General features: G+C 41.0%; 1 protein-coding gene across 1 annotated transcript in view; it reads left to right on the top strand.

Moving 5' to 3' along the window:
* CUBN (cubilin) overlaps positions 1-14,300 on the top strand; it is a 259,514-nt gene that overhangs the window by 39,768 nt on the left and 205,446 nt on the right. The window contains exons 17-22 of the mRNA XM_073677458.1: positions 2,664-2,854; positions 3,202-3,358; positions 4,924-5,102; positions 5,689-5,851; positions 11,561-11,786; positions 13,046-13,176. Coding sequence (XP_073533559.1) covers positions 2,664-2,854; positions 3,202-3,358; positions 4,924-5,102; positions 5,689-5,851; positions 11,561-11,786; positions 13,046-13,176 — 1,047 coding nt within the window. The remainder of the gene's footprint in view (positions 1-2,663; positions 2,855-3,201; positions 3,359-4,923; positions 5,103-5,688; positions 5,852-11,560; positions 11,787-13,045; positions 13,177-14,300) is intronic.

Here is a 14,300-nt window from a genome sequence, read left to right as displayed (position 1 = left end):
CCCGTAGTGGGACAATGTGTTGCCATGCACCAGCGATCCCCGCATGGTTTTTTTTGGGTGTCTAACAACCATGAAACATGCGGGGCGGGGACTCGAGCATGTCATTCGAGCACCCGCGATACTTGGTGCATACCCGAGTACCCGATGCAAACTCAAGTAGCGAGCACTTGCAATCAAGACTAATGACAACTTATTCAATATGTTGACCTAATGTTATCAAATTCTGTCGTACCTTTGGGTTCAAAATGTACACTATACCCCTTGATAAAATTCTTGAGCGGTCTAGTTTCCAAAATGGGGTCACTTGTGGGGGGTTTCCACTATTTCAGCACATCAGGGGCTCCCGAAATGCGACATGGCGTACACTCTTGATTCCAGGCAATTTTGCGTTTAAAAAGTCACACACTGCTCCTTCCCTTCTGAACCCTGACGTGCACCCAAACAGTGTATTTTCCCCACCTATGGGGTATTGGCGTACTCAGGAGTAATTGCACAACAGTTTTTAGGTTCCATTTTCTCCTCTTACCCTTGTGAAACTAAAAAAATTGGGGCAAAAAGATCATATTTGTGGAAAAAGTTAGATTTTTTTATTTTCACGGCTTCATGTTCTAAACTTCTGTGAAGCACCTGGGGGTTAAGGGTGCTCACCACACATCTAGATAAGTTCCCTCAGGGGTCTAGTTTCCAAAATGGTGTCACTTGTGGGGGATTTCCACTGTTTAGGCACATCAGGGGCTCTCCAAACGCAACATGGCATCCGCTAATTATTCAAGCAAATTTTACATTCAAAAAGTCAAATGGCGCTCTTTCCCTTCTGAGCCCTGCTGTGCGCCCAAACAGTGGTTTTTCCCCACGTATGGGGTATCTGCGTACTCAGGGGGAAATTGCACAACAAATTTTGGGGTCCATTTTTTCCTGTTATCCCTGCAAAAATAAAAAAATTGGGGTCTAAAGTAACATTTTTGTGAAAAAAGTTAAATGTTCATTTTTTTCTTCCCCATTCGAAAAATTCCTGTGAAGCACCTGAAGGGTTAATAAACTTCTTGAATGTGGTTTTGAGCTCCTTGAGGGGTGCAGTTTTTAGAATGGTGTCACTTTTGGGTATTTTTTGTCATAAAGGCCCCTCAAAGTCACTTCAAATGTGATGTGGTCCCTAAAAAAATGGTTTTGTAAATTTTGTTGGAAAAATGAGAAATCTCTGTTCAACTTTTAACCCTTATAGCACACTAATAAAAAAAATTTGGTTACGAAATTGTGCTGATGTAAAGTAGACATGTGGGAAATGTTATTTATTAAATATTTTGTCTAACATATCTTTCTGATTTAATGGAATAAAAATTCAAATTTTGAAAATTGTGAAATTTTGAAAATTTTCGCCAAATTTCCAATTTTTTCACAAATAAACGCAAGTGATATCGAAGAAATTTTACCACTATCATGAAGTACAATATGTCACGAAAAAACATTCTCAGAATCAACGGAATCCGTTGAAGCGTTCCAGAGTAATTACCTCATAAAGTGACAATAAATCCTATTCCCGGAACTGGGAATTAAATCAGAAGTATGGTTATAATAGCTGTGTGAGTCCTACTGGTGGGATCTTACCGTAATGTCGATTCCCTCCTTGAGCAGCGGAGGTTGGTACCTTAGGGTAACAATAGTGGTGCCCCCGCTCGTCGTCGGCTTTCCCTAGTATTCCCTTACCTGTCTAATAACAGGAAACACAATTGTAAAATTAGAATAGAATAACCAAGTCAAGAGACAAAAAGACACAATATAGGTCTAGGACCTAAGACCTAATTTCACAGATCTTACTGGTATATCTCAACTGATATTTAACCATGGAATTCCCTTATAGATATAAGATTGGCACAGTATCAAGAGTTGTCCTAAAATATATATCAGATTCAACACTCCAGGCTTGAATAATCAGTCCTTTATAGCCTTATTGTCCATATGCTGCGCCTTCAGAACGATGATCATAGTATCTATGTGCATTTTATAGGTGGGGCCTTACCCTAAAGATGACCCCTACCTTAAAGTGGAGGTTGGCACCCTAGAGTCACGATAGTGGCGCCCCCTCTCGATGTCGGCTCTCCCTAGTATTCCCTTATCTGTCTAATAACAGGAAACACAATTGTAGAATTATAATAGATAATAGAACAATCAGGTCAAAAGACAAAAAGACACAATATCGGTCTGGGATCTAAGACCTAATTAACCAGATCTTAGCTCTCTCTACAAGTCCACAAAACTAGTATACAAGGGAGAAGGAAACCAGACCATGGGGTTACATAAAAATCTGCTACCATAAAGGACCCGAAATATGTAGTGATAATATGGTACGGGACAAATGTGACATCTTCTACCCTATAATTTCCCATTCTTTGGACAAGTCTCTTACAGTATTTGTCAAGCTTCTCCACTTAGACTTTTTGGAAATGGCCAACCTCCTTAAACATTTTTTTGTCTTTGATGTAACATAGGATCTGATTAGTTGTTGTTTGTGACATCAAATAAGTTCTTGATAGCAATTTTCCAATAATACCATCTTGTTTTTCTAGATGATATGCATTCATTCATTCACAATAATACAAAAAGCCTATGTTTTTTTTGCCTTTAGTATAAGTTTAACTGTGTTTTATGTCTTTTTGACCTAACAGCCGGATCTGCATGTGGAGGAACTTTCTCTGATACTGAAGGCTTCATTGCGTCTCCTTCATGGCCCGATGCCTACACCGGAGACAAGCAGTGCATTTATGTTATCACACAGGGACAAGATGAAAGGATCAACCTTAAATTCACTGTCATGGACCTGGAGAGCAGCTCGGGGTGCTCCCTAACTGAGATAGAGGTAGAGTTCTATATTTTTGCTCTAAAGTGTAACCATGAGTGAGGCCTGACTGTAGAAATGAATACAGGGCTGCTCGTTCATATCACAAAACCCTCTTTTGGACCAGTGGTTATTGGTCCGCACTCGTTTCCATTTCATAGATTGTATAGTGGAGCCGACTGGGTTGACCTACTGGGAGCTGGGATCCTACTGAGTTAAAAAGGGAAGCCATGAGCAAATTCACACCTTCCATTGGAAAATGTAATTGGAAAAGGTTCATATTTTCCTCTGAAAACAGGACCACTCGCAGCCATGATGTTCTAATCCAGTACAAACCCCTTTAATGACAGTTTTGTTGTATGTTGTAGGTTAGAGATGGAGATACGGAGATGGCGCCCCTGATTGGCAGACATTGTAACAGCACAATCCCTGCTCCCATCACGTCAAGTTCAAACACACTTTGGATTAAATTCAAGTCTGATGCTTCCGCTATGAGATCCAAATTCCGAGCCTTTTACCAAGTCGGTAAGGTCATATTCCTTGGATCTGATGAACTCCTTACTGTAAGCTGCACACAGGGGCTGAATTAAGGTAATAGGGTCAGGCTTGGACTGGCCCACAAGAGAAAAGGAGAATCCTCCGGTAGGCCGCTGTGCAAGAATGGGCCACCATATACTTGAATCTCTATGTAAGGACAAAGGCAGCATCTTATTAATTTAATAATCTACCCAGTTCATTGTTATATAAATTCGTCATTGAGGACAATGTCACATTTGCATGTAGCTGAAAACTGGGGTCCTAAAGTTGGTTACTGGTGCACCCTTTGCCACCCCAGTCTGACACTGAATGGGGTTATCACTTGTTTTTAGAAACATTTTAGGTATAACCTTTGGTAGTTATAAAAAATGAAACTAAGTATTACTTACCCTCCCCAGGTCCATCGCTGCTGCCCTGGTCTCTTGTTTGTCTGCAGCACTAACGTCACATCGACAGCACTTCAGCCAATCAGTGAGCTTGTGCCATTTACAAAGGCTGAGCTGCAGCACTGTCAACGTGACGTCAGTGCTACAGACAAGCAACAGAGACCGGCGCGGCGACTCACCGCTGCATCCCTAGGGGGTAAGTAATACTCAATCTGACTTTTTGATAACTACCAAAGTTTATACCCAAAAGTTTGCTGAGAGGGGACAACTCCTTTAAGTCATGTGTTCTGGTCACAGTGGTAAAGATAATGAAATGTAATCAGTCTAGTAAGATGTCATAGACAATATGTGGTATACACAGAGTCTGCGTGGAGGCTTTAGAAGCCTCTGTGTACTACAGAGGTATAGTGCAAAATGATGCCTTCACATAAGGCCACGTTCACACGTTCAGTATTTGGTCAGTATTTCTGATCAGTATTTGTAAGTCAAAATCAGGAGTGGAACAATCAGAGGAAAAGTATAATAGAAACACGTCACCACTTCTGTATTTTTCACCCACTCCTGGTTTTGGCTTACAAATGCTGATGTAAAATACTGACCAAATACTGAACGTGTGATGCAAAATTACAGAGGTGTTAAAGGGAATCTGTCAGTAGGATGAGCTGTCTATATGGTCATGTAGGTCATAGAAAGTTGAATAAAATGATACCTTGATAGCTGTGATCCATTGTCTTTTTCCAGAGAAATCCACATTTTTCATAATATGTAAATGAGGTGTTAAGATCTCTGGGCGGGACAGAGATCTTCCAGAGACACGGCCTCCAGAGCTGATTTTAATGCCTGTGTATGTAAATTGATCCCTCGCTGCATGTGTGACGTCAGGCTCCATTCATGAAAAGTTGGACATGCTGCTGATCCCCACTGTCCTCACTTCTGCCCTTCTATGGACACTGGCTTCACCTTCCTTCTGCGCAGGCGCTGCCCAGCCAGGCATTTTTTTTTTGTTTGTTTTTTAAGGAAGAGTATACCAACAGTATTTGAAGAAGTTTTTGATGTTGATTTTGGATTGGATCCGCCTTAAAAATAAACCTCCATGTGACCCTTGCCTTATATTATGGCATAAATGCAAGAAGTTATGGCATTAATACAGTCTGTTTCACTTTACAGCATGTGGCGGCTCATTGTCTGGTGCAGGGGTAATCCATAGCCCTCATTACCCCAATCCATACTATCGGGAGCGGTCCTGTGAGTGGATTATTACTCAGCCAGAAGGAGAAGTGGTCATGTTTAAGTTTGAGAAACTTAATGTTTCCAGCAGCTCTGTGTGCGGCAACAATTATGTTCAGGTAAAAAAAAAGTGAATTTCCCCCTTCACCTGCTGCTCTCCTTAGCTGTAGCATGAAACAGATTTTCCACCTTCATGTATTTAAATAGCAAATGGGTCATATATAGGATACAGCACCACACCTGGCCATGGGTTGTGTCTGGCATTTCACTTTAGCTTTAATAAAAAAAATTCAGATTTTTCACTTGTCGGATTGTCTCTTTCAGTAATATAGTCTGAATGGTCTGTGTGTGTCCAGTGTTCTGCTATCTTCAGTAGCTCATATATGTATAAACCGAGCTTCTATCCTGCACTTATTTCTTCTCCATGTGCTTTCCATTTTATCTATAGCCTGTTTTATCTGCCCTCCCTGAGACTATACATACTTTCTACTCTCTTCACACAGTGGAAATCTTCCCCTCACTCATGCTATCTCCAAGGCCACAGCCCCACTATCAGTATTTGGTCAGTATTTGGTCTAGATACCGCTCTATATCATAATTCTTTATTAGGGCATCTGAAAGTGTGTTTTGTAAACTAGACAACCCCTTTTACTATGTGTAAGCATGGCTTATTATAATACATAAATGTGTATATTTTATTGACAGGTTAGAGATGGCTCTTCTGCAGAGTCTACGCTCATTGAAAAACATTGTGGCTCAGAGGTGCCCCCCACTATTTATTCCACTCAGAGGAGCCTGTATGTCCAGTTCCTCACTGACGCCTCCAGCACTAATCACGGTTTCATGGCTTCGTATCAATCTTTGGACGGTAATGCTGCTACTTTACATTAGTGCATTCAGAGTTACATCCTGTATTATAGTCCAGAGCTACATTCATAATGCTGCTGGTTTTTATTGATTACAGTCACCAAACTCACCACAATCATCTTAACTAAACTCTTAATGCTGGGGGGGGGGGGCAGTTCATTTTAGCAATATCAGTGACTGGATACACTTACCACTAGATAAATTAGCAGGGAATGATGAGAGATCTCAGCTCCGAAGGTTACATAGTAACATAGTAACATAGTTTGTAAAGCCGAATAAAGACTTGCGTCCATCAAGTTCGACCTGTTAGTTCTGTAATTGCTAAAGTTGATCCAGAGGAGGGCAAAAACCCCAAATGATTTAGCCAATCTTCACCTGAGGAAAAATTCCCTCCCGACTCTGAAACCAGCAGTCAGAATAAATCCCTGTATCAACCTACTATTTTATTTTATTTTTAAGTATATGCTGAAATCTGCCTGGTATCTAGAAATGCATCCAGTCCCCGCTTGAACTGGTGTAGTGAATCCGACATTACCGTCTCCTCACTCAGTGAATTCCATATTCTCACTGCTCTTACCGTAAAGAACCCCTTCCTATGCTGGTGCTGAAACCTTTTCTCTTCCAGTCTTAGTGAGTGCCCTCTTGTTACCGTAATATTCCTCCTTTTGAACAAATCCCGGGCAAGGTCTCTATACTGTCCCCTAACATATTTGTACACATTTATTATGTCCCCCCTCAACCTTCTCTTTTCCAGGCTGAATAGTCCTAGTTTTGCCAACCTCTCTGGGTATTGCAGTCCCTCCATTCCCTTTATTAATTTTGTTGCCCTCCTTTGTACCTTTTCAAGCTCATTTATATCCTTTCTATATATTGGGGCCCATAACTGAGCACAGTATTTCAAGTGTGGTCTGACCAGAGCTTTGTACAGTGGAAGAACAATGTTCTCATCCTTTGCAGCTATACCTCTTCTGATACATCCCATTACCCTGTTTGCCCTTACAGCAGCCGCCTGACTTTGGGCACTCCAATTTAGTTTGCTATCAATCAAGATGCCCAAGTCCTTCTCCATCTCTGAATTCCCCAATGATTTCCCATTCAGTGAGTACTGGTGACTTCCATTTTTCCTTCCCATATGTATGACCTTACATTTCTCCTCGTTAAACCTCATTTGCCATTTAATGCTCCACCTACCCAGCTTATCCAAATCCCTCTGTAGGTCTGCACTGTCCTCTTTTGTATTAATTGTTTTACATAACTTTGTGTCATCTGCAAATATTGATATTTTACTATTTATCCCATTGACTATGTCGTTAATAAAGATATTAAATAACATTGGGTCTAGCACAGACCCCTGTGGTACCCCACTAGTGACGCTTACCCAATCTGAGTATATTCCATTTATAACCACCCTCTGCCTTCTATCCTTTAGCCAGTTAGCTACCCACTTGCAGACATTTTCCCCCAGCCCCATCATTCTCATTTTGTATACCAACCTATTATGTGGCACGCTATCGAACGCTTTTGAGAAGTCGAGATACACGACATCCACTGGTTCCCCCTGATCTACTCGAGAGCTAACCTCCTCGTAGAAGTCAATCAGGTTTGTTTGGCAGGAGCGATTCCTCATGAATCCATGTTGGTTCGGGATTAAAAGATTATTAGCATCAAGATGCTCCGTAATTGCCTCTTTAATGAAGCTTTCAAAAATTTTGCCCACAACGGACGTCAGACTCACCGGCCGATAGTTTCCGGCGTCACTTTTCGCTCCCTTTTTGAATATTGGCACTACATTCGCCTGTCGCCAATCAAGTGGCACAGACCCAGTCTCAACAGAGTCCTTAAATATAAGATATAACGGTCTGTCTATCACATTACTTAGTTCCCTTAGTACCCGTGGGTGTATGCCATCAGGTCCTGGTGATTTGTTTATTTTAATGTTACTGAGGCTTTTCTGTACCCCAGCTTGGGTTAGATTAGTCATACTTAGTGGAGGATTAAGCTTGTCACTTCTCATTTCTCCTGTTAGTTCTATTTCCTTTGTGAAAGTTGTCGAAAAAAAATTATTTAATAGATTAGCTTTATCCTCATCTTTCTCTATGATTTTGCCTTCCTCACTTTTTATCGGTCCAATATTATCCGATTTAATCCTTTTACTATTTATATACGTAAAGAACAGTTTGGGATTTGATCTACTTTCCCTAGCAATATGTCTCTCTGTTTCCTCCTTCGCTATTTTTATTTGTTTTTTACAGGTTCTCGTTTTTTCCTTGTAACACATTAGTGCCTCCTTACTGTTTTCCTGTTTTAATCTCTTGAATGCCTCTTTTTTGCTATTTAACGCCCCTTTTACGTTCTTGTTCAACCATATTGGTTTCCTGTTATTTCTGGCCCTTTTATTCCCATACGGTGTATACCTCTCGCACTGAGTATTCAGAATTCTTTTGAAGGTTTCCCATTTACTATTCGTATTCCATTGATTAAGTACTTTGTCCCAGTCTATAAGTTGAAGGTTTTCTTTCAGCTGATCAAACTTCGCCCTCCTAAAGTTTAATGTTTTTGTTGTTCCCTTATTGATAACCCTACTGAAGGGCATTTTGAAGTCGATAATATTATGATCGCTATTACTTAGGTGCCCCCCTATCTGTACCTCAGTTATTCTATCAAACCCATTAGTCAATATTAAGTCCAACACGGCCTTCCCTCTCGTTGGTTCCTGCACTAGTTGGGAGAGATAATTATCCTTAATATTTGTCAAGAACCTTTTTCCTTTCTGAGATCTACAGGTTTCTGTTTCCCAGTCAATATCCGGGTAGTTGAAATCCCCCATTACAATCACTTCATTATGTTTTGCTACTTTGTCTATTTGTCCTAATAGCAGATTCTCATTCTCCTCTGTTATATTTGGTGGCTTATAGCAGACCCCCAGTAATATTTTATTATTATTTTTTGCCCCCTCTATCTCTACCCACATGGACTCGACCCCCTCTTCTCCCTCTCCTATATCTTCCCTTAGTCTGGGTTTTAGACATGACTTTACATATAAGCAGACTCCTCCGCCTTTCCCCTGTTTCCGGTCCCTTCTAAATAAACTATAATCTAATAAATTTACCGCCCAGTCGTAGCTATCGTCTAGCCAAGTCTCTGTTATACCTACGATGCCATACCTCTCCTCCGATATAAGCGCCCGCAGCTCATCCGCCTTATTGGTCAGGCTTCTTGCGTTGGTCAGCATGCAAGATAAAACTTTGGGGTTATTTAGCATCCTATTCTTCTCTAACAATCTAACTGTACTATCCCCACCCCCCTCTCCACCCTCATTATATTCACTTCTCCCCTTCCCCCTTGCTTGCCTCACATCCCACCTATTTCCTTGGTTTCCCCCCCCCGTCTCTAGTTTAAAAACTCCTCCAACCTATTAGCCATCTTCTTCCCCAGCACCGCTGCACCCTCCCCATTGAGGTGCAGCCCGTCCCTACGGTAGAGCCTGTAGCCGACCGCAAAGTCGGCCCAGTTCTCCATGAACCCAAACCCTTCTGCCTTGCACCAACTCTTTAGCCACTTCTTCACCTCCCTAACTTCCCGTTGGCGCTCCTGTGTGGCTCGCGGGATTGGTAGTATTTCTGAGAAAACTAACTTGGATGTCCTTGCCCTAAGCTTCCTACCTAGGTCCCTGAAATCATTTTTAAGGACCCTCCATCTACCACTCACTTTGTCATTGGTTCCGATGTGGACCATGACCGCTGGGTCTTCGCCAGCCCCACCCAGTAACCTGTCAACCTGATCCGCGATGTGCCGGACTCGAGCGCCAGGGAGGCAGCACACCGTTCGGCGATCCCGGTCTTTGTGACAGATTGCCCTGTCTGTCCCCCTAATAATAGAGTCACCCACTACCAGGACCTGTCTTGCCTGCCCTGCACTTCCCCCCTCCCCCTCATTACTGGAGCATACAAAAGTATGAATTAATCGCTTAGACTATAATATAGGCTGCAAGGCAATGTTCACACATCTTGTTTTTTTCAGCATTTTCTTATGTGTTTTTTTATGCAAATTTTCAGCTGCGTTTTACAGTACCTGCAAAGTCTATGAGATTTCAGAAATCTCATGCACACACATTGTTTTTTGTATCATCAGTATTTTGTGCTTTGCATGTTTTTTTGCAGAATATGTCACTTCTTTCAGTGTTTTTTCTACGTTTTTTTCAGCGTTTTTCATCCATTGAAAGTAATTGGTGGTGAAAAAAATGCTGAAAAAACGCTTAGTGTGAACATAGCTATCAGGTTTTACTGCGTTTTTAGTGAAAACAAAAATATAGCAGTATGTGAATCTCATTTATTTTTGTGATTTTACCATCTTGTCATGGTCACTTGAGATAGCAGTTTGGATTAGACCACTTTAATTCAATTAGAGATGTGTAAAAATGGAAACATTAGCTGAGCTAGGTGTGAGATTGAACAATACCTGTGGCCCACGGAGGTGTGAAATGGAACAATCTCTGAGCAACTCAATGGCAGACCATAGTGTGAAAATAAATAGTGTCCTACAAACTCAATGCACTGCCAGAGTCTTAGAAAAACTATTCCTGAACAATTCACCTCCCCCACTGTTATATTTGTAATTCTGGTTAATATAGTTTCACAATATGGTTTCACATATGTCTTGCATTGGTGTTCATGCTTCTGTGGTAGAAGCAAAGTTGAACTTTGGGATCCTGAAAAAAGCCCCAAAACCTGAGTTTTTGACGCAGTTTCTTTCCTGCCAAGAGATCAGGTTTTGCTGCGGAAAAAAAAACGCTGAAAAATCGCCCAGTGTGAACATAGCCTAACTTAAGATCAGTGCATCATACTGAAGATGCAATGGAAGAATTAAGCAAGGCTCAGAATCTCCAGGCCAGATTTAAGATGTAGTAGTGGGGCTTCCTGACTCTACTTAAACTAATTCCAATGAGATCCTTTAGTATCTAACTAATAAGACTAATTCTCAACCTAATTGTCTTTGTTATTCTTCCCACTTAAACTCTATAACACAAATATAGCAAAGCTGTTTTGGTCAAGTGGTTGTCTCAAAAAAAAAGCTGGATTTGGTTTCTGAAACCTGCAGTAATCAGCAGTGATCGCTGCTGAAAGTTATGTCGTCCATCTGTACTTATCACATAGAGTGGCCACTAGAGGAGAAACATAGTATTACATGCCAACTATTTAAAAGATTACCCCCCCCCCCAATAAAAAAATGACTCCCTATCCATAGGATGGGTAATAACTTGCTGATTGCTGGGGATCTGACCACTGAGAACCCTAGAGATCCCATGATCAGAACTCTGGAACTCCTAAGAAGGGGGTTCTGCAGCACCAAATTGAATGGAGCGGAGGTGTTCATGCTCGACCTCTGCTCTACCCAATATCTCTGGGACTGCCGGAGAAAGCCAAACACTGTTATCGATCCCCTATGGTTAGGGGATTACTTGTTTGTTTGTTTTTTAAGGGGAAAATATCCCACTAAATTTATTGCCATCCGTGTAATGTATGGCAGTGTAGGGTCTACTAGAACAGGAACCTGTCTTTCAGAATGTTTCTTCATTCTGGCAATAAAGGGGCGTCACAAGCAGTGACCCCCCATCTACATCATTGCTATGCTCTAATATGACATATCAACAGTGATGTTCCACCAAAATGTAATATTATTTTTTGATGCTGAATCTCATTTTTTTTTACAGGTTGTGGAGGAACAATGACCACCCCAGAGGGCACCCTTACCAGCCCTGGTTACCCCAATGTGTACCCACATGGTGTTCGTTGCATGTGGCTCGTTTCAGTCGCTCCTGGAAATTTAATACTTCTCACCTTTACTACATTCAATCTCGAGCATTCCCATACATGTCAATACGATTATTTGGAAATATACGATAATGCAACAGACGCCACAGGAACCAGGACTGGAAGGTAATCTGATGTGTCTCATCATTATCCTGTTTCGCATACAGATTAGTTAATAATCTTGGAGCGAGGGGGTTAAGTCCTCTTTGCTGCTACCCCTCTAATTATATTTCTTGGGAACTTGTATAGGACTCCCTTCTACAAGAGGGCAATGTACTAGCTCAAGGGTCATAGAAAGAAACACGTATTAGGAAACAAACATCTTACACTTCTTTGTTCGGTGGCAAAAAAATGGCACCATAATGGTAAGCCAGTCTTAATTTTTGCCATGAGGAACCCTTTCTTTTATGTTTTCAACTGAGTGTTTTGTTAATAATTAAAGGGGTTAAAGGGGTTATCCTCTCACCTACATAATGGGTCCTTTTTGTAAAAAAAATATCCTCTTTAAACACTTTAAAGGGATTATACGTTGAAAACAAGTTATCACCTATCCATGGGATTGGTGATAACTTGCTGATTGGTGGGGGTCCGAGCACTGGGACCTGCACTGATTGACAGAAAGGGGAACTTTTATCCCAGTTTGAATGGAGTGGCAGTGTGCGTGCTCTATTCGTCCCTCACAAGGCTGGCCTCTGCTTTTTCCATCAACCCCATAGAGAATGAATGGAGCAATGTCGGGAGTCCAATCTGCCACTCCTTAGTGGAGATAAAAGTCCCCCATCAGGTATAGAAATTCCCTTTTTTGTCGATCGATAAGGGTCCTAGTGCTCAGACCCCCACCCATCAGTATCCTGCAGATAAATGATAACTTATTTTTACTGGACAACCCCTATAAGTGTTATTACAGTATTTCATTTTTTGACAGTTTGCTCCCATTTGTGGGGAGTAGACATCCTAAAGTATAATGTTCAGCAACCCTGGAAAATGCTGTTGCAAAGTAGAGATTGTTAATAATGGAAACATCAAACACCACAACAGATCCTCCTCAAATTGATCAGATTGGAAAAACTGCAACACATTTCTCAATGGGGGAACTTTATGACCCAAAAGAAGGTCGCTTGTGGAATTCCTAGCCACATCCATTCAAACATTGATTTTTGCTTGAAAAATACCCAATAGTCCTACATCTTTATCAAGTCTGCCATCTTACTCTATAAATACATTAACTTTGGTGGAGATCTTGGACCAAGTAAAAAAATCTCTTTAGCACATTATATGTTTTGTCACAAATGAGGCCACATCAGTCAGAAATGATGTAGGATGTGATAAACTAACAAACATGATATAAGTGTATAAACTCAAGTAATTTGCAAAATATCCTACAGATACTGCGGAAGATCCATCCCCCCATCAATAACCAGTAGTGACCGCACCATGGTCGTATTGTTCGTTACCGATTCATCCACAGGTGTGGAAGGATTTTCCGCTAACTATGTTTCCATCAATGCATCCACAGGTAAGTTCTGCTTATAACAGGTATAATCTGTTCTTAAATCTTACCTAAGTACCCTAAATACACATCACTGAAATGTTTTAAGCAATTAATCTTTCTTGTAAAGAAGAATGTGACAAGATGTAACACCACAACTGTGGGGTAAAAGATTTTGGGGTCTAGTAAATACAGTATAGGACCCGGATTCATTATTATATTTGTGCCTTTTTTTGTCTAGTTTTTCACTTGTTTTTAATTTGTGCCTTTATTCTTTTAATTTACATTATTTAAAGTTAAGTTGATTTTATATTTGTTAGTCTTGTTTTTCTTTTTTTCGTATGTATGGGGGCAGAGGTTTCCAGAAGAAATCAGTTGATTCATCAATTGCTGCTTTTTTAAAAAGTTGCAAAAGTTTTGCACAAATGTACTTCCCACTAGTGATTTTTATGTACGTCTGAAATTTTAGCGGAACATGTGATTTTTTTTTTTTTTTTACGTTAAAAAGTCCCTGTCAAGAAACGACACAAGAAGGGCCCACTATTGCCGCTTCTTCTTGTGGATCCACACCCCGCCACCCTCCTGACATCACACTACGCTAGACGGAGCACAAGATACGGATCTACCTTTTGCACCAACGTGACGTTCCGCACCCCCCTTTAGGACACGTAAGGTCAGATTGGCACAGTTCTACCCCGTCACCTCCTGTCCACACAGGTACAGAGAGGCACCAGGGAGTGAGAAAAGGTGGTCCACTCAGTCACTGACGTGGCCCCACACTCACTCACACCACTGACAGGCTGAGAGGCTCTTTCATTACTCCAGTGAAGCAGAGCCTTGTCAGTCTGGATAGAGCTGCCACCAGTTTCTATTTGATATAACAGACTTACAGTACAGACCAAAAGTTTGGACACACCTTCTCATTTAAAGATTTTTCTGTATTTTCATGACTATGAAAATTGTACATTCACACTGAAGGCATCAAAACTATGAATTAACACATGTGGAATTATATACTTAACAAAAAAGTGTGAAACAATTGAAAATATGTCTTATATTCTAGGTTCTTCAAAGTAGCCACCTTTTGCTTTGATGACTGCTTTGCACACTCTTGGCATTCTCTTGATGAGCTTCAAGAGGTAGTCACCGGA

This window comes from Phyllobates terribilis, unplaced genomic scaffold (assembly GCF_046119375.1).
Source record: "Phyllobates terribilis strain yellow unplaced genomic scaffold, ASM4611937v1 Scaffold_4__5_contigs__length_816908805, whole genome shotgun sequence".
NCBI classification, from domain to species: domain Eukaryota; kingdom Metazoa; phylum Chordata; class Amphibia; order Anura; family Dendrobatidae; genus Phyllobates; species Phyllobates terribilis.
This window is presented reverse-complemented; position numbering and strand designations above follow the sequence as displayed.